This window comes from Ruditapes philippinarum, unplaced genomic scaffold (assembly GCF_026571515.1).
Source record: "Ruditapes philippinarum isolate M1 unplaced genomic scaffold, ASM2657151v2 ctg2449_1_1_1_1, whole genome shotgun sequence".
Lineage (NCBI taxonomy): Eukaryota > Metazoa > Mollusca > Bivalvia > Venerida > Veneridae > Ruditapes > Ruditapes philippinarum.
Window position 1 is genome coordinate 69,322 of NW_026852463.1, and position 21,317 is coordinate 90,638.

Genomic DNA, 21,317 nt, shown 5'->3' on the forward strand with positions numbered 1-21,317 from the left:
ATCTTAGATACTAAGATTATAGTTTGGATATTTCACTAACACAATCTTAGATACTAAGATTATAGTTTGGATATTTCACTAACACAATCTTAGACCCTAAGATTATAGTTTGGATATTTACACAAACTTGGACAGTAAGATTCTATTATTGATATTTCAATATCACAATCTCGGATTTTGGAAAGTTCTCTATCACAATCCTAGACACTAAGATTTTATTTTGGATATTTTAGTTACACAGACTGGGACATTTTAAATTTTTTACTAACACATTCTTGGACACTAAGAATATATTTTGGATATTTCACTAACACAATATTGTACACTAAGATTATATTTTGGATATTTCATTAACACAATCTTGGACACTAAAATTAAATTTAGGATATTTCACTAACACAATGATATCTACCATACTGATATTACAGAGAGGAAAATAGTGTAAGAAAGTTATGAATGATATATGACATCAAATTACATTACCTACCAATAATACACCAATGTATTTACATGATATCTACTCTATCTTACAATATCCTAGGAACTGGTTATTTTATAAAGCCAAACTTTCCAGGTTATCTATTTTATCATGCACAAAAAAACAGTGTAAACATCTACAATACATGCACAATATTACCTGTTTAGTTCAGTCATGCAAAATACATGTGAGTTTTATAGGGGAAATAAAGGAAATATATGTAACTATGGTTTTTTCCAAGAGAAAAGATTTTTTGACAAAACAAAGAGAATCAAATTATTCCAGATGCATTTAAATAAATTATTCTTCAATTGCTTGAAATGATATAACAGTTATTTTTCATTTCTTTTTTAATGAATTCCCCAAATATGTTAGATTTGAAATTATATATATTATTTCATGCAGCATATCAATTACACAGTCAGTTATAATTAAACAGCTCAAACTATACCTCCTCATAGAGAGCATTTCTCAGGATTCTAGGCTGATTTAAAGAAATATAGCTTAATTTATATAATAGTTTCAAAGTTTATAAAAGATATAGAAATGAACACTTCAAATATCATCAAATGATAAATAAAGTCATGTATAATCTTTAGCCTGTAGGCAGCAACTAATATAATCCATGCAATCAGTGCAGACCAAGATCAGCGGCACATCCCTAGATGTGTATCTACTCATGGTCTGCACTGTTGGCTATTTAGTCAGTACTTATTTTAGAATTTTCCCCTAAAAATGATAAATGATTTTGTCCAGATTGAAAAATGGGCAAGTCCAGATATTTAGCATGGTAAGGATTAAGGCCATCTTAGTTAAGATATTCTAAATTCTGTTGCTGAAACCAAATGATATAAGCTCCCATTTAACAATACCAGAAAACATTCTAGGAAACAAAACTTCACCAAAATTCTTTGTGCATCAACTACCAAACCAATAAATGTGCACTTCAAATTAACAGTAACCTTGAGAACTGAAATGTGCACCTTTTATCTAAATCTATTTTAAGATCACCTCTTTATGTGCATTAAATATCACCTCATTATATTGACTATGATATCTATCAGTCATTTTCTGAATCTCCTCCTCGTAATCAGCCCCTCTTTGAGGACCATAAGGGGGCGGGACTATATGCTTTGCTATAGTATATGGGCGGTCCACACCCTACAAGTTTTAATCATTTACAGTTGTGTTTAAGAAAAACATGTCAAAACTTGCAAAAATGGCAAAAGCATTCCATGTTTTTCAAAGCTACATTATGATTTTTTTTAAATATAAATGTCTATTCTTTATTCGAAAATACAGACCTTTGTCACCTTAAAAGTAATAGAATAATATGCATCAGTCTGTGAGAAACTTTATTGAAAATAAAAAAGAGTCATAGATTTCTTATTTTTGGTAGTGGTTATGCCATACCAACATTATCAAGGTGACTTTCCTTTAATTCAAACTTAATTGATGATCTTATTTCTATTTCAATATTTGACAACAATTATGGTTAAAGGTATACTGATGCTGAATAAAACATTCTTAAGTTATAAATAAAAATACTTGGACTGTATATAAGGAAAAAGAACTTTGTGAGAATAATCAAATAGAAGAAAAAATATAAGCGTACCTTGTCTTGTTGGACAAGCCAATCTTTGTGGCGTTCATCACGCAGAGCTCTTTGTTTATCCTCGTAACCATCACTATTTAAAGGTAAACTCTGCAATGAAATAATATAAGGTATCATACACTGTAAAAATACCATGTAATTTACAAAGTCTGAGAAAAATACTCATAATGTAACAAGGTGAAATTCTCGGTAAAATATCATACAGTAAGTAACAAATTGTAATAATTAAACAATTAGAATTATTATAGTAAATTGATTTCTTGAATGTATAAATGACTAAACATTTATAAGCCTCAAATTGATGTGTTGATCGAATGAAGACTAAAACTAAGCAAAATATAAGTTAAACATAAACATGTACATAGCTTATGTTAACAGGACTTGTTATAATTTTACCTGAAAATAAGTATTAATTTGACTTATGTTTTTAAACCACAAGCACTGTCACTATTTAACAACTACGTTGAATATTAACTTTTTGCAGACAAGAATTAAAAATGCTTAATAATCAAAATATCTACATGCTTATCATGATAATATATTATAAAGTAGTGTAGTAAATCAATTTTTGGTAATTAAGCACAATGCAAAAGAAGAAATTAAGGTGCTTTATCACAGACAGGTTGTATTTAAAGGTATTAATTAACATTCCTGGAATTATGGCAAAAAAAGTTGTGACTCTTGCAAGATATGTGTCATATTAAATAAAAAACATGCAGAAAAGAACAACATTCAATTGGCTTGTGTTTCAAATGTGATTTTATAAAAAAAAATATGAAATTGTTTTACAAAAGTAGTTAAAATCGTACAACATTTAAAGTAAGACAATTACCTCACAGCTAATTTTCCTGACATAAAAAAGCCAAGTGTGATATTAATATAAAAACAAAGTTAAATACATGTAAAAAGAAATCATTTGTTATGTTGTTTTCCTTTGTTATTCTTCAAAACTATGACACTTTAATAAATGAAATTTCTATTCTAGATAACAATGATGTCCCTAGATTGCAATTTGTACCTAAACAATGTACTTTTATCTTTAATTGTGCTGGCAAAGATCTAAACAATTGAGCTTCATATTCTCAATTGCCAATTCTTTCTAAATCTGTGACATTTCATAGAGCATTAAAGCAATACTGGGATTTCAAAATTAACAAAAAAAATGATGTTCAATTGACTACAGTATTTTTACTTTTATATTTTCCTGACATAAAAAAGCCAGGTGCGATATTAATATAAAAACAAAGTGTAGTGATGATAAACTAACACTTTGCTCAGATTTTTTGTATTGTTTGTCTTTTTTATTAAAGGTTGATTGTAAAGTCTGTTATTACATCTTACCTGTCAACACCAGCACTTATTATAATGATAAAAGAAATGAAAGATCATATATATGATATATTAGTTAATACATGTACAAATATTGCATATCATTCTTACAGTTCCACCTCCAAATCTGTCACGTTTAGTGGCCATGTCCTGGTCAAACTTGTATGTATCTATAAATCGGGCAACTTCTGGTTCCCGGTCCATTGCTAACGTCATTGCCATCTTTCACCTGAAATACAAATGACATTACATACTAAGTCATTAAGTCCTGCATATGTGAAGTACTTTTTTGCTAAAACACTGTTTGTAGTGTTTTATCACAAAAACTGACCATAAAAAATTAACAAAGAAAATTTGATTAATTTGATATATTTCCTCAGAGAGTTTGTGTTATCCATCAGTCCTGCCGTGTTTTGCTTCTTTTCACCCAGGCAGAGTCAACGCCCAGATGTTTGCCCCATACTATTTTCAAAGGAACTTAACCAACTCAACATGTTTACCCTGGACTGGTATAACCTTCTATTTCAGTACAGATCAAATATCCACTTATATATTGATGTGTATCAATTAGTTCGTAACTGAAATAACCATTTGATAATCTTTTTCATCCATAGTTTTAAAGGAACAGGAAAGCAATGCAGTCAATGTTGGAGTATAAAATCTGTGAAATTCTACAAAGAGGCACAGTCCAGGCCTTGTGTCTTGCAAGTTGTAAGTCATCAGCACGTTTTTCACTAAATTTTGTAAACAAGAGCTTAAACATCACACAATATAAACTAAATGTCTCCATCTCTTTGACACAGACTGAACACATCAGTAGCCGTCTGTCTTTTGACTGTATTACCACTGTATTATAACATTAAAATTTCGTCTTTTTGGAAAAAAAATACAACAACAGAAAACCAGCAATGATTTACACAGGAATATTATTTATATACAGAAAGCAAACAAGATTGTGTTAACAGGCACCAACAAAAGAAAGCTATTGGGTAAAGGGAATTGTTTTAAAAATTCATATGCTAGATAAACAGAACTAGGAGTTAACAACCCTTTTCGCCACCAAAGCTGTTTCATAAATTGTACAACTATTATATTATTTATGAACAAGAGCTTGAAATATTTGATTTTAAAAACTTCCAGCTTTTGGTAAGAATTTCTTTGGTGATTGGTCCAGATTACTTAAACTATTTTTTCAGTGCAAACAAATGGTAAGACATTGAAATTAAATACAGTATTAATATTTCCTCAGCTACCAGTATATTATTATGCTATACAAGAGCTTTAAGTGTTTACAATATACTGCAATGTTTTGAGAGTATTATAACTGCCTACAACTGGCTTAACCTTATTGGCAGCAAATCAAATATTTTAATATCATCTAAATATAAAATCAATTCATTATTTAACAATTAGGAGTAAATAAATACCACCACTGATTCAATTGGAAATTGATAAACAGTACTTTAACGTCTATGATTTTGACTCAGATCAATTGATTAATATTTCAGTACAGATCAAATATCCACTTGTATATTGATGTGTATCATAATTTGTAATTGAAATAACCATTTAATTATCTTTTTCATCCATTTTAAAGGAATAGGAAAACAAATCTCACAAGCAATGCAGTAAATATTGGAGTATAAAATCTTGTATCCAATTAAACATGTATCTCATCTATTCAAAAATGTTGAATATCATAAATAATTCCAGTCTTTCTTGTCAATACAAAATTGATGTATATCCACATAAATTTAAAAAAAAAAATTATAAGCTGTATGAAAGGGTTTACACACTCTGAAAACATATTCTCACCTACTGAAAAAAAAAACACACAACTATTTCAGGCACTTCAAAAAGGTGTATATAAATCATTAAAAAAATGGTTTATTAAGTCAACATTACAAATTTATCCCATGTTGCCTATTAAAAGAACTAAATTTGGCATTGGTTATTTATATGTGCAGAAGTAAAAATAAACAATAAAATAAGTTAACCTTTATCCTAATAATTACTATGTAAAAAAGGAATCTTTGATCAAACACAAGATAGTTACTATCAGTTCATCAAAGTTATTGTTTATTTTTCCAGCTGTATTGTTTTTACATTATATACTATAAATTTGTGTTAACTAAAGAGATCAAGTTTCACAAGAAGTCATGACTTGAATTTATGAGGGTACAAACATGATAAAGCAATTAATACAGCCAATAATCAAGCATTTACTATATAATGTCCATATTCTAAGATTTTTTTCTTAGATTCATGACAGAAATATCCATATTAAAATCTTTGAATAATGAAAGAATAAAATTCATAACTTAAAGTTAAGAGTGCAAAATGTGATGTTACTGGTTTATTCTTACGTCGTCTAAAGCCATAATATTAAATCAGACTGCCTCCAGATAAGTAAATATATTTTCAAAAATTCAAACCAAACTTAAAATATGTTATAAGGAATGTATAAATGTTCACAATCTATGTCACTGACACATAAAGTTAATACGACAAAACATAATATGACAAAATTAATGAATTTCATATTAAAATAATTGAAACGTTATTTGAATCGATTTCAATGATACTTAATTTAAGTTAAAGAAACAGCATTTTCAGTTATAAAATGAAATTATTTATAAATATCATACCTTATAGATAATAGTAATCACTAAGTTTAATATACCAGTATATAGCCAATAAAATTAACTCTAGCACAAGTCAATTAACTTGAATTTGTCAAGAGTTTACATGTTTATTTACATTAGATTTAAAAGACATTGTCATGGCAACAAATCCTAGATGAGTCTTTGATGTCTAAAGTCAATGATAGGTAAATCCTGCATGGATCTTCCACTGTTTACCCTTGTACTTGTGATCTCAGTTGTTAAATCTACTCCTAATCTTTACAGTAAACCCTTTCACCTCCTCTAACATACAGTGCCTAACTTAAAGAACTATATAGATATTTACATGTCCCTACTTAAACAGAAATTTGAAATTTAAATTTTATGGGTTGTACCAAGTTTACCACTCTCTATTTCCATTAAATAAAAAGAAATCATAAAATTAAATATTTGTAAATACACATAAAGAAAGGAATGATATAAACCTAAAACATAAACAGCAAAAAATGTGTGTTTGGTAAGCAGGCAGATCAAGATACTTGTCAGAAAAGGTATTAACCAAACTCTATTATGAAAGAGGAGATTGCTCATGAAAAATTGTTAACAGTTTAAGTATCAACTTGACAGAGTCATGACCTTTGGATGAATATTGGCATGTCATTGTAATATTTAATAAACTTGAAAAATATTTTACATGCAAATAAAGGTTAATCAAGTATACATAAACAAGAAATGTCCAACGACACATATGCCCCCCTTTCTAGCCCTTGACTCACATTATTGGTTATTTTGTTATAGAAACTTGCCATAAACGGGTACATGGAAGTGTTCAGTTATGGAAAAAAGAAAAATATGAAGACTTTGTGATAAATAGCTTTCAAGATAATGAGTGGAAACCATACTAACATTCAAGGACCCTGTGACTTTGACCCCAAAATCAAATGGGGTCACTTACTAGTTATGACCAATCAGTATGTGAAATATGAAGACTTAGTGATGCATAGTAACCAAGATAATAAGTTAAAAACATACTACCATTCTAACATTTAAGGCACCTGTGACCTTGACCTTTGCCTAGTGACCCCAAAACCAATAGGGGTCATCTACAAGTTATGACTAATCACTATGTGAAATATGAAAACTTTGTGATAAATACTTTTCAAGATAATCAGCGAAAACCATTCTGACATATAAGGTCTCTATGACCTTGACCTTTGACCCCAAAATCAATAGGGGTCATCTACTAGTTATGACCAATCATTATGTGAAATATAAAGACTTATTGATGCATAGTTTTCAAGATAATAAGCGGAAACCATTCTGACATTAAAGACCCCTGTGACCATGACCTTTGACATTGTGAACCCAAAATCAAAAGGGGCCATCTACTAGTTATGACCAATCACTATGTGAATTATGAAGACTTTGTGATAAATAGTTTTTAAGGTAATCAGCAGAAACCATGTGGTCTACCGATGGACAGACCGACAGACAGACGATAGACCGACATTAGCAAAACAATATACCCCTTCTTCTTCGAAGGGGGGCATAAAAAATACTTGACCTTGAACCCAGTGACCCTAAACTACACCCAAATTAAGAGAAAAGTCCAAGGTATCTAACTACGAAATATTAAAGACATCTATATAGGTAAATTAGTATTGGCTGTACGAAGAAAAGCATGAAAATTATTTAAGCAAGGACAACCTTGACCTTATTCAAACTCAATTTAAAGTTACAGGACCAGCCCAGGTATGTTCCTGCCAAATATGAAAGGCATTGGTCAATGAATAAAGGCTGTAAAGGCGAAAGTGTAAAATTCTAGTTTTAACACCCTTTTACCCAGTGACCCAACTTTAACTTAAAGTAGTGAAGTTTACTTAAGGTGCGTACCTACTAAATATAAAAGACATGAGTAAATAACTAAAGGCTGTATCAAAAAATATGTAAAACTATATTTTTTATATGAGTGACCACAGTGACATTGACAAACTGATCCTTAAGTCAATCTTAAGGTAGAGGACCATTCAATCTATTTTCTTACCAAATATGAAAGATTGGTCAATAAACAAGAGGGCCATGATGGCCCTGAGGTCGCTCACCTGTATATAGGCCCCTGGAGCGGGCCCTGAGTTTAAACCCCAGGGCTTTTATTTGAGCAAACTTGGAAGACACCCATTAGAAGATGTTTCATGATGTTAAGTTTTTACTACACGCATATAATGAAAAACAATGACCTGCCCCCCCCCCCCCCTCTTTGGCAGGGCCAATTTAAACTCAAGGGCTTTTATTTGGACAAACTTGGTAGACACCAACAAAAAGATGTTTCCTGCTTAAAATCTAACCTCTAGCTCATTGGATTTTTTAAAAGAAAATTTTTTAAGTTTTTACTATACACATATAGTTAAAAACAATGACACCTCTGGGGCGGGGCCAGTTTTAACCCCAGGGCTTTTATTTGAACAAACTTGGTAGACACTCACTAGAAGATGTTTCATGCTTAATATCTAAACTCTAGCTATTTGGGGTTTTTTTAAAGAAGATTTTTAAGTTTTTGCTATACACATATAAGGAAAATCAATGACCCCCGGGGCGGGGCCAATTTTGACCCCAGAGCTTTTATTTGAACAAACTTTGTAGACAACCATTAGAACATGTTTCATGCTAAATATCTTAGCTCTAGCTCTTTGTGTTCTTTAAAAGAAGATTTTTTAAGTTTTTACTATATGCATATAGGGAAAATCATAGCCCCCCTGGGGCGGGGCCAATTTTGACCCCAGAGCTTTATTTGAAACAAACTTTGTAGACAACCATTAGAACATGTTTCATGCTAAATATCTTAGCTCTAGCTCTTTGTGTTCTTTAAAAGAAGATTTTTTAAGTTTTTACTATATGCATATAGGGAAAATCATAGCCCCCCTGGGGCGGGGCCAATTTTGACCCCGGGCTTTTATTTGAACAAACTTGTAGACACTCAGCTAGAAGATGTTTCATGCTTAATATCTAAACTCTAGCTATATGGTTTTTCAAAAGAAGTTTTTAAGTTTTTGCTATACACATATAAGGAAAATCAATGACCCCCGGGCGGGGCCAATTTTTGACCCCCGGGCTTTTATTTGAACAAACTTTGTAGACACCCATTAGAACATGTTTCATGCTAAATATCTTAGCTCTAGCTCTTTGGGTTCTTTAAAGGAAGATTTTTTAAGTTTTTACTATATGCATATACGGACAAATCAATGGACCCCCTGGGGCGGGGCCAATTTTGACCCCAGGGCTTTTATTTGAACAAACTTGGTAGACACCCATTAGAACATGTTTCATGCTAAATATCTTAGCTCTAGCTCTATGGGTTCTTTACAAAGAAGATTTTTAAGTTTTTACTATATGCATATAGGGGAAAATCAATGACCCCCTGGGGCGGGGCCAATTTTGACCCAGGGCTTTTTTATTTGAACAAACTTGGTAGACACTCACTAAGAAGATGTTTTATGCCAAATATCTAAGCTCTAGCTCTTTGGGTTTTTAAAAGAAGATATTTAAAGTTTTTTTCTTTTGGTTGCCATGGCAACCAGAGTCTGCATGGAATTAAATTCTTTGAACAATTTTTTAAAGGTTGACCACCAAAGGAAAACATTCCTGTGAAGTTTGGATGAAATTGGCTTAGTGGTTTATGAGGAGATGTCATTTAAAGTAAAAGTTTACGGACAAAGGACGGACAGACGACGGACGAAAAGCAATCACAAAAGCTCACCCTGTCACTTTGTGACAGGTGAGCTAAAAAGGCTACATGAGCAAAATGGTAAAAACCTAAATTTATCAACAGTGACCTTGAGTCGACCCCAGTAATCCCTAAGACCACCCTAATTAGGGGACTGCCAAAGGTGAATTCATAAAAAATATGGAAGACATTGGGCGATAAAAGCAAAAGTATAAACATTTATTTTAGCACTCATGACTTTATGACCTTGAATCCAGTGACCCCAAAAATCATCGAAAAGAGATTACCCCCGTTTTTCTACAACAAAAGGCTGTATGGGGAAAAGAAATAAAAATTTTTTTAGTTTTGGTCCCCAAAATGATCACCCCTTTGGGAAATTTTAAAGGGGGACTTTTGAAAGTATCTACGGGTTAAAAATAAAAGATATTCCCTGAAAAAAATTAAAGTTCCCGGGAGAAACTTAAAAAAAAGATTTTAAAATTTTTGAAAGGTTTAAAACCCATGCTGGGTTTCCTTTTTTTCAAAGGGGATACAAAAGGAAAAAAAAGGGGGAAAAAAAATTTGGCCAAAAAACTTTGTAACTCACTAAATCATGTATTTTGTATTGTAATTTGTGTTTTTAATTGAAAAACCCCAATTGGTAGGGAAAAACTCGGGTTTTAAAATTAAACCCTGGCCAATATTTTTAAAATAACCAAAAAAGGGGGTCTTTTTTTAAAAAAACCCTTTTAAAATGGGAAAATACAGGAATAAAAAAACACCCAAAATTTTGCTTTTTTAAAGGAAAAATTTGGCAGGGGTTTGGACAGAGGAAAAAATTTACTTAATGCCGGGGAAAAAAAACTTTTTACAAAAGAAAAAACAAATGTCCACCTTCAATTAAAATACAAAATTTGTCAATTAGAATCCATGAAAAAATAGACTCAATCTTATGCATTAATTCAATGTAACTATATTGTTTAGGAAGATTACATTTACTTATTCAAATAACAAACAACTCTTAAATAAACATTCCATTCAACTGAACTACTTTAACAATGTTCAAATTTGTCATGTATTGCAGGATTATTCAAAAACCTGAAATCTTATAAATATCATTAATAATCAAGTGCCCTTTTCTTAAAAGTCTTAAAAAATAATATACTTTTATGAGAGCCACTTAAAAATACAAACATTACAAGTAGACATCAAATTTTGCCATGTACTGTCATTAGACTAGAGATGATATTGAAGATCCTAAATGAGCTGCCAGTTTTCCTGTCACTATTTACATTGAACTTGAAACTTGAGTGTTAATGTATGTAATGCAATCAAAAATTGACAACATTGTGATATTTGAGGCATTGTCAGTTGAACTATAGTTCAACAAAGATAGGAAACACATGTACCTAATAAGAATGTTTATATAGCCATTCACTATAAACTATTCAGAATGATAGTCATTAAAATGTTACGAGATTTGAAAATTCAAATTTCTAAACAGCAATATTACATGATTTCCAAAGAAATACAAATAATTTTATTTTAAAAATCTAATCACTTATTATAGTGACTAAAGGGCAATGACCATTTATCTATTGTTACCAAATGAATCTATTGTTTGATAAATGGATGGATGAAGTCATGATAGAATATAGTTATACATTTAAGCTGAATTATACATAACTGTCAAAACGCAGAAAAGTTTGAAAAACTTCAGCATAAATGTATCTATCTAAGAACAGTTTTCAATGATTTTAACTCTAAATATAACACACTATTAAAAAAAGTACATGTAAATATGTCTTCTCTACAGTACATTTATCAAGAATGAAAACTATAGCCAAAGAACTCTTTAAGTGCCTTTACGAAAAATCACCACCACATATAAATGATTAAATTAGTTCAATTTAAATAGTCCAAATACTTTTTTCTCTATCAAAAACATGTAGATATAACAAGGTTTAGAACAATAACATACAGTAAGAAATCTTTAACATTACAGGGCACATACAGTATGAAAATTATAACTGCTTCTACTCAACACAAACTGTATGGCCATCTCTCGAACTGTTTTTGGTCATTTGGGACTGAAATTGATGGGTTGCATTTAAAAAAAAATGACAGAAAAAAAAAGATTGTTTAATAAACCTTGGCTTATTATTTTTATTATTTGTTTCTTAATATATTTTATGGCCAAAAAATATAATATGGCCCATCAGACGCAAACAGGACGTTTCGGCCCCAAACCAAATCGGCCCCTGTCGAAAAATCGGCCCCTGGACGTTTCGGCCCTTTTCCGCGAGACGTTTCGGCCCCACTTTAGTATATTGCTTGATATGTTAAGAAAAACGGTTTGCAATCATCTCATGATAATATTTTTAATTATTATTGTTTTTTAGATAATGATAGATGCTAGATGTAATATAAAACTGATTGAAAAATTGAAACCAAATTATATTAACATGCTATGTACCTGCTATAGATAAGTTATAACTTTCGAAAATAAAGTGTTTGTGCGTATAATTGTTGGAATAATTGCATTATATATAAAATTAAATTAGAGAAATTATTTGCTGGATATTAACTGTGATTTAATACTTACAATCGGATTTTAAGTGTAAATATTATGAAATGTCCGATATAGGTATGCGATACAGGTAGGTCAGTTTTGAATATATTGATTTAGAAAGGATTTCCCAAAAATTTATATATTGCACCGATAGTTCATTTGTTATTGTTTTCGTTTCATCAAACTCGTCACTGTTAAATAGTTGTTGATGATAATTTAATGTCTGTCTCGTGTATTGTTTTGTGTCTTGCTTCTTAATCTTTCAAATTAAATATCATCTATATATGTTGTAAATAATTGTTTGTTTGTGTATTATATTTTTTCAAATAAAGTTAATGTTCTGTTCTGTTTGTATTGATTACTTTTGGAACCCTACTACTATTATAATCTAGTTTTTATACAAAATGATTAAATATATATATTAATTGATTCATTTATTTATTGAAATGCTATTAATATATCGGTTTAAAATACAGTACTTATTCTGGGGCCGATTTGGTAAAGGGCCGAAACGTCCGGGGCCGAAACGTCTTGGGTAGTTTGGGGCCGATACGTCTTGGGGCCGAAACGTCTCGAAATCCATCAGACCATCAACCTTGCAATAATCACCAAAACTGTGTTTAAGTTTCAGCGGCATTGGGCCGCGAACCAGTGCTTATCTCGAAGACTGAAATAATGCTCTTTTCCCAAATTCATTCTTCAGTCCAACTATCCTAGAGTCAACATAATTTCTGTTTATGTAAAAACATACTGTAGGCCCTATGGGCTTTTTTATACATCAAAGTGCATCCAACAATGAACATAAATGTCATTACTTACTGTTGTGAATCTATTGCCTTCTGTTCACTTATAATCTTGATAACAAGATGATATGGTCAAATTAATTAATTAATTTATATCCTTATTACATTGTATCTGTTGTTATACATATAACGTATAATAATTCCCCGCCCACTTTTTAAACCTTAGAGCGTGGTTAGCAACACATGTTTATTGGTAGTTATTTACAACCATGGTAGATGATTTAATGTGTCATGTATTAATTAATATTGTATAATTTTTACCTTATCAATATGAAAATAAAACAATCACAACATAAGTCCACAAAATCAATAGTTATCTAAAATTTCGATTATACTATTTCATTCCTAGTAGAAGATGTCAACATTCGCATCACCGGAAATGATACTGTATTCGAGACGCGCACCTGCAATCAAAGGGGTCTTCTCAAAATAATTAAGTCACGTAGATCTACTATGAAATTAATACGACGCGATTTTGTAGGCCAGGAAAGTAAACCTTAAAGTAATACAATTTGTAATGTTTAGAAATGAAAAAGAGTTAACAGAATCCTTTTAATTCGTTCAATCATGAAAATTTTCATTCTTACAGAAAGTTATTATCACGACGCACCGAAATTTTCTTGTAGAGAATTGAATTTAAGAAAAAGGATCTTTTCCGAAATTTACTTACTGTAGGTCTATAGAACATATAATTTAAGATAAAGACAATTATTTCCTTCTGACATGATTGTTTTTTGAACACTGTCATCTTATTAATTTAGTGTATCAAGCATAGTAATAAGATTGAAAATTTCGGATACAAATTATTCGGATTGTCTGTAAATCGTTTATTAAAATCACCAAATTTATGTTTCATTCATTTTCAAATATTGTAAATTGTCTAAGTTTCAACACAGGCATTGGGCTCATTTGTCTTACCACTTATGGTTATTTTTTGTTGAACAGTCATTTATCATAAATGTAATTTATCTCCTTTGAACAAATTTACTATCAAACACCCATTATTCTTATGTAGTATATATAAGGCATGTAACTCAAAATAATGAATTTCCCATGAATGAAATATATATCCATTTTGCTACGTTTGTACTTATATATTATGAAAATGAAAGGGTATGAAGTTAAAAAGTTGCTTAAGCAGAAATGTAATTGCGGATAAACCACATTGAATTTACCACAGCACAGTTTATAGCCACCTCATCCTTCTTTGGCATGCTGTCAAGCAGTTAACCAGTACTAGTTGCCTTCATTTTTGCAAGGAACTGATAAGTTCTGTTCATGCCAGAGCAAAGGTTCAGTGCAAATCAATCACAACGAAAGTGACCTGCACTACCCGGAATTGAACCTTGGTCATCAATTCACAGTCCAACGCTCTAATTGTTGAGCTAATCGGAAGGCTCTTCAAGTTATATCCCTTGTTTAGATCAGAGCAACAGATAAGGTGCGTATTTGCGTATTTACGCAATTAATTTTATAAAATACGCAATTGATTTTTTAAGAATGCGTATCAAAACCCATTGAAAAAAATAAAATACGCAATTGTCTTAAAAACCCGTGCGTATTGTCATTTTCACCACCGCAAAATTAATCTGTCGTTCGCTCGTAGTTTTGGACAAATTATATCGATATGCATGCTATCCGAATATTTCCGAATCAATGCTAACTAATCAACGGTCTCCGGTCTTCGACGGTCCCGGTATCCAAAGACCGTAAGCCATATCAATTAAGCTAAGACCGTCAATTTGTCTACTCAGGTCGACGGTCTTAACAAACCGGCAGAGACCGTTGATTTTGCGGAGACCGTCATTAAGTAGGTCCCAGCTGTATCAATAGACGCTTTGAGGGCAATATGGCGTCGTACAAAAGGGAAAATGATTTGAAACAAAACAGTCATAAATAACCAAAAATCAGTCAGAAAACGAACATGTTAAAAATATTATGAAATATAACATGAGCATTTTATATAAAAAAATAAAACAATTGTGAAAAGTTCTAGTAAATTGTTCTATTCTATTTTCTTTATAAACCATAAAATTCATATCTTCATAATTGAATACTAGTACCCAATTGATCTTGAAATCATAGGGTATCGAGTTTTGGAATACCCAATTAAATGGAGCCAATACCCAATTCCAAAGGAAATGATGGAGTATTCAGTAATACCCAATTCACTTTTAAAGCTTATCTGTTGCTCTGTAGATTATTATATAGTAAACAGCTTCTCATCATACTGGATCTTAGTGAGTTTAAACACCTGTCATTTCATTTACTATTGAAAATTGGTGCTTATTCTCTTCTGTCCAATTAATTACTAAGTAAAAATTAGAACAAGTGAACCACACATTGCCTTGGTCAGATATTTGATACAAAATAGGGCCATCTATCCAAGAAATCAATCCTCATATATTATTATGGTCATGCACTATCCATTACACTGACATTGTCATCAATATTAACTAATTGTAAATTGCAGCATAAATTGTCCTTAATTAAAAGTTTTGAAATAAATTTTTTGACACTGCTTTAATATGAAATATTTATTTATACTTAATCCAGGTACATCATGTCTGGTCATGGTCACAGTCATGGTGGTTGTGGAGGTCATGATCATGACCATGATCATGTGACTGATGCTGATAGAGCAGCAGCCTACAGTTTATATCTGAAAATAGATACAGAGAAAGTTCAATGTCTGAATGAAGCTGATGACGGGTCTGGAAAACTGGTTTTCAAAGCTTGGGATCAACGCATGGACAAGGAAAAGGTAACTGTTATAAGAATAACAAAAGAGCTTCAATTTGTCAGTAAATCACTAAAGAATAAATGAAACTATAAATGAGAACTATTTTTAAATGTTTGCAAAATACTGTTTTAAGGTTTAAAAATGGCAAACGTGTTTTAAAGTACATTTGTTACCAATTACTATATACATTATTTTATTGAATTGAAATGCACATGTTTGCTTTAAAAATAAACCTTGAGAAAAATGTATGCTTCAACTATGATTAATAAAGAAAATTGGGTTAATTTTTTCAGTTTGTCGAGAGTGACTGTGATGAAGAGTTATTATTTAATATTCCGTAAGTTTAATGTTATAACTATTTCTGATTATTATGTATATTACTGTATACACTGTTTATGCCCCTGACTTCACTGATAATCAGACATATTTTTTCTGTCAGCCTGTCTCTTTGTTTACAGTTACGATAAAAACAGCTTTACAATTGAGCCAGCATGTACAGGCTCACAAATAACATTGACCTTCAAAACAAAATTTTCAAAATGCCAAAAAAATAAATTGTTATTTGTCAACCAAAAGTGACATAAGCCTTAAAATGACATTGAGAAGTAAAATGTAAAAACAAAATTTTCAAAATGCCAAAAATATAAATTGTTTTGTCAACCAAAAGTGACATAAGCCTTTAAATGACATTGAGAAGTAAAAAAAAAAAAAAAAAAAAAAAAAAAAAACCTTACCATAATTATCATTCTGTGTTGTTTATTTATCTCTTTAGCTCCTTTGAGCTTTTGTATAAGAAATGTAGGTCATTAAAATGATAAAATTGAAGTTAATTGACTGATAAAATCTTTATAAACAAAAGTATAAAATGTTTATTTATTAAAATATTTTCTTTATTATCAATAGATTTACTGGTAGTGTAAAGTTAAAAGGAATAATAATCATCGGTGGTGAAGAAGACACACATCCTAATAAAATGAGAGTGTAAGTAATTTATATGCTACAAAATATCTGCTACAACATTTCACTAATTGTTAATAGGAATTGTCAATTGTATCTTTTAGGATTGAGTCATTAAAATCTTACATATTTGACATATATGAATTTCCTGGTGTCTATTAATTTCAATTAGTTCCCCTTCTCTGAGAGGCCAACCACTATCCATGATGTGAAAAACAAAACACATCAGTATTTCTTTGCATGATTTTGTATTTTGTAAATAAAATGGTTTATTATCAATTTTAAGAGTTGTAAAACAGAAAAGGGATTCCAAAACTGCAAAATGTTGCAGGCTCAGTTAAATGGAGCGTGTTCATGGACTGTATTTGTGCAAAATACCATTCATGTCTAGCACAGATGTAAGCAGTATTTTACATTAAACAGGAAAATGGTGAAATTGGAAAATTATCATATACCCTTACCACTTTTGCAACTACATAAAAATGGTACTGCAAGGCCGTGCATATTCTTTAACATGACGTCATTTTCATTATACAAACATAGTATAAAGATGCACTAAATGTTAATGTTACACTATAGGCATGTCAGTGAAAAATGATTCTTTTTCACATTATACAGTCTTCATTTTGGGTATGCCATAAAGAGAATATTTTATTGGTGTAGGTTTATTACTGAATATATTGAACTTGTTGAATAAAACAATTTGATGCTTGCCAGAGGCTCGCATAATATTATTTTATTCAACACATTCAATAAATTTGATACAGTATTGGACCTACACTCATTCAATATACCGGTACTCTATGAATTTGGAAACATTCACAGATGTGTTCAAACTTTTATTTGACTATTACAGGTTTAAGAATCGACCAAATATGACATTTGATGATGCAGCTAGTAAACCTGAACAAGAATTTGAGCTGGCTATAGATCGCAATGGGGAAATAGAATACACTACAAAGTAAGTCTATATAGATTCTTAAAGAGAAAACCTTTACTGATTAGATCAGTTGGCACTGCCGGTTGCAAGTGAGCAGTGCTCAGAGGTGAGCTTTTGTGATGGCAATATGTCTGTCGTTTGTCCACAGTTTCTTTGAACAACATGTCCTTTTAAACCTCTTGGTGGATTTTGACCAGACTTCACAGGAATGATCCTAAGGATACCCTCTACAAATATGTAAATGGATCCAGTGTGATGCACTGTGTAAGTAAGTCACAAGAACTAAAAATAAACTTTTCAAGTGAAATCTTCAAAATTATCTCCTCAGAAACTGAATTTAAAGAACCTAGTAATTTAGCTTGTAGTCCTCTACAAAAGACATATAAATCATGTCCCTAGGGTCAAAATTGGCTTTGCCCCAAGGGTCACTACATAAACTTAAGTAGGAAAACACATTTAAGTTATGTTGAGTAAAACTACAATGCCTAGATCTTAGATTTTTGCCATACAGCATTGTCTTGTGGACCTTCATATTTAAATTTAAAGCCAGCCAGAATAAACCAGAAACAATTTTGAACACAGTTATAAATAAAAAAAATAACATATATAACAAGAACTGTCGGAGGACAGTAACGCTCGACTATTCGAAAAGTTGTCACAAGGGTGTTTCATTGAGTATAATAATGCTTACCTATATGAATACATAAAATTGTCCGAAAAGGTACAAACCCTACAGTAGTTGTGGAGATGCCAGCTTACACGCAAAAACTTAACCAAGAATTTCTAAGTCGAAAAAGGGACATAATTATGTAAAAAAGCAAATCAGAGTTATGGGACTTGTGCCAATCATCTTAGATAATCACAGAGAACAAGTGTGTGAAGTTTCAATCCATTCCCTTCAGTAGTTATGGAGATACCAGCTTACACGCAAAAACTTAACCAAGAATTTCTAAGTCAAAAAGGGGCATAATTATGTAAAAAAGCAAATCAGAGTTATGGGACTTGTGCCAATCATCTTAGATAATCACAGAGAACAAGTGTGTGAAGTTTCAATCCATTCCCTTCAGTAGTTATGGAGATACCAGCTTACACGCAAAAACTTAACCAAGAATTTCTAAGTCGAAAAAGGGGCATAATTATGTAAAAAAGCAAATCAGAGTTATGGGACTTGTGCCAATCATCTAAGATAATCACAGAGAACAAGTGTGTGAAGTTTCAATCCATTCCCTTCAGTAGTTATGGAGATACCAGCTTACATGCAAAAACTTAACCACAGGGACGCCAACGTCGACGCTGACAAATGGGTGACTGCATTAGTTGATTATTCTGCGAATAGTCAAGCTAAAAACAAGATAATGGATTTGTATTTGATAGTTGTTTGTTTATGACTGAAATACTGTTGGCAATTATATTTGCCTGAAAAAAAATCAACTATGAAACATTGATTGAATAGTTTAATTTACATTTGTAATACGTTTGTGATTTCAGAGCAGCCAGGTTTAACCAGTGTGAGTGTATATCTTTACATTTCCCCTCTAATTTTGGTGGTGAGACGTCTAAGGTGTATTATATTGGATTGAAAGGAGATTTTACACAGGTACAATAATCTATTTGTGTTGTTTTTTTAGTGATTTTGCCTGCATCTTTAACTCAGTAATGAGTGTATACGTCATTTGACAAGTAATAATTATGGCCTTGTACGAATGGTTGAAAGTAATAATAATAATAATAAAGACTTTATTTAAAGAGGCAACATAGTTAGGCAAGCCCAGTCTTCCCTATGAGCCTCTATAACCCTAGCAACTAGATCTAGTATTATGTATGGTGAGTTATATATAAACTTCCATTAATTGGTCTCCATTGCTGTATGATAATGATTCATGTAGAGGTAGTTGCAGGTATTTATGTAGAAAAAGGTAAATTGTCACACACAGAATCAAGGTACATTAGTATCCACCAGTTTTATTATTAACTTGGAATGTAATGTGTGTTTATAGTAGGATATTTGTTTGTAAGTAAAGATGCGAGAATTATTGTAGGAACCTTATACATTGCTACTTCACATTATAATAATGATGAAAACATTTTATAAATTTTAGTATTCTAATAGAAACATTGGGAAAAATTGTTTACAGTAACTTCCAGAGTGGCACCTGAGGTCTTCCTCCAACAGTAAAGCTGGAAAGTTGCCATATGACCTATGCTGTGTCGGTGTGACGTAAAACCCAATCAAACAAACAAAACTTCCTGTAGGAAGTACAACAGTCTGTTATTATTATCTCTTATTATTTTTCAGGCTCACAGACATGAAGTTACAATATGCACATATGAAAGCTCTCCAAATGTTGCTGATCATAAAACTAACTTATTTGACTCTGTAAATCAGCAAATCCACTGAAGAAAGTGAAACATTTAGTGTCTAATATTGAGTGCTAATGAAATTCCTACACCAGTGATATGTGCAAATAATTAATGGGTTTATGTTTGTATTCTCTTTGCATGTGTAATAGCCGATGGCTATAACTGAATTCATTCTGCAATAAAATGGCATGTGTTTTTCCTGTAATAAAATATTTTATCTCCAAGGTTAACTATGTTATAATATATTTGCGTTGGAGTTTGGAGTAACAGTTTGACAAGATTTTACTCATAAAATAAAATTTTTTTGCTTATTCGTTACATATGCGCTATTTCATTATACTTGTTTTGTGTTTAACTTGAAACTAGTTTGTAGTTATCGTTCTTTAAGGCTAGGGCCTAGTGAGTGTGCAATATCTGATTGTGCTCTATAAGTGAGGTTTACTGTCATCCTAATGTATCTACTGTATGGACCGTTCCGGTGTTTACAGTTCAATGTAAATTGGCTAACTTGTTATCCAGTCGCTACACTGAGATAATACATAGTCACTGGTTGACCTGGTTTGCACAAAAAAAACACATGTTTTTTGTTTTGATACGTTTGTGAGCAGTGACTACAAAAAGAAATGGAAAAATGTGGTTAAATGTTTTGCACAAGAAAAACCGGAAATTGTTTATTTTAACCATTCATATTGGAAAACATTGACTACGGTTCCAATTAGTATTTAACATTATATCTCTGTTGTCTGACCAGACTATAAAGATGGCTTGTTACTTTTATGATGTTGAAACCCCCTTGAACTAATAAAGCTCCATTTTCACAGCAAGAGGAGTCCAATATATAGTCAGAACAGTAAAAGTTAATACTGCTTTATTCAAAACATATGAACTTGTGTAGAATCCTAACTAAACACCTAGTATAGTGTAAATATTTGGACCAGAGCAATTAGGGACAAGGAATTAGCAAACACCTGCACCTAATGGAATACCTCTTTCAGAAAGTAAAACTGAACATTCTTGTTTTAGTGTTTTAATATTGCATTTTAATTCAACAACAATTTGCAATGCTTTACTGATAAAAGACATGATCATATTTATATATAATATACAACATAATGTACAGCAATAAAAATATTCACAAAAGTTTTACTTTAAACTACAATAATAAATGGAGAAAAATGTGACTGTACTAAATATA

The 21,317-nt window shown here is 31.2% G+C and overlaps 2 protein-coding genes across 35 annotated transcripts in view; one reads left to right on the forward strand and one right to left on the reverse strand.

Annotated features, from left to right (window-relative positions):
• The window catches only part of LOC132713227 (trichohyalin-like), a 56,864-nt gene extending 43,325 nt beyond the window's left edge, over nucleotides 1-13,539 (reverse strand). For 30 of the 33 annotated variants that reach the window (XM_060695822.1, XM_060695799.1, XM_060695865.1 and 27 more), the window contains exons 1-3: nucleotides 13,383-13,539; nucleotides 3,534-3,651; nucleotides 2,094-2,183 (exon numbers count right to left, since the gene is read on the reverse strand). In XM_060695822.1, coding sequence (XP_060551805.1) covers nucleotides 2,094-2,183; nucleotides 3,534-3,644 — 201 coding nt within the window. In that variant the 5' untranslated portion in view covers nucleotides 3,645-3,651; nucleotides 13,383-13,539. Of the gene's footprint in view, nucleotides 1-929; nucleotides 963-1,513; nucleotides 1,640-2,093; nucleotides 2,184-3,533; nucleotides 3,652-13,137; nucleotides 13,287-13,382 lie in introns of those variants that run through there. The other 3 variants (XM_060695785.1, XM_060695746.1, XM_060695738.1) reach the window with 3 other exon arrangements.
• Nucleotides 13,540-13,587: 48 nt separating this feature from the next.
• Nucleotides 13,588-20,352, forward strand: LOC132713456 (PITH domain-containing protein CG6153-like). Of its 2 annotated transcripts, none has more exons than XM_060696075.1 (7): nucleotides 13,588-13,611; nucleotides 15,678-15,885; nucleotides 16,158-16,201; nucleotides 16,768-16,845; nucleotides 17,678-17,782; nucleotides 19,250-19,358; nucleotides 20,058-20,352. In XM_060696075.1, the coding sequence occupies exons 2-7, from the start codon at nucleotides 15,685-15,687 to the stop codon at nucleotides 20,157-20,159; spliced, it is 639 nt and encodes a 212-aa protein (XP_060552058.1). In that variant the 5' UTR covers nucleotides 13,588-13,611; nucleotides 15,678-15,684; the 3' UTR covers nucleotides 20,160-20,352. The 2 variants fall into 2 exon arrangements, with proteins under 2 accessions (XP_060552058.1, XP_060552051.1); XM_060696068.1 differs by lacking the exon at nucleotides 13,588-13,611 and adding an exon at nucleotides 13,640-13,792.
• Nucleotides 20,353-21,317: the final 965 nt, after the last annotated feature.

Coding starts and splice junctions, on each gene's coding strand:
- LOC132713456 (XM_060696068.1), top strand. CDS start 13,689: ATGAAAATTTTCATTCTTACAGAAAGTTATTATCACGACGCACCGAAA. Junction 16,846..17,677: donor CATCCTAATAAAATGAGAGT/GTAAGTAATTTA, acceptor TGACTATTACAG/GTTTAAGAATCGACCAAATA. Junction 19,359..20,057: donor TGAAAGGAGATTTTACACAG/GTACAATAATCT, acceptor ATTATTTTTCAG/GCTCACAGACATGAAGTTAC.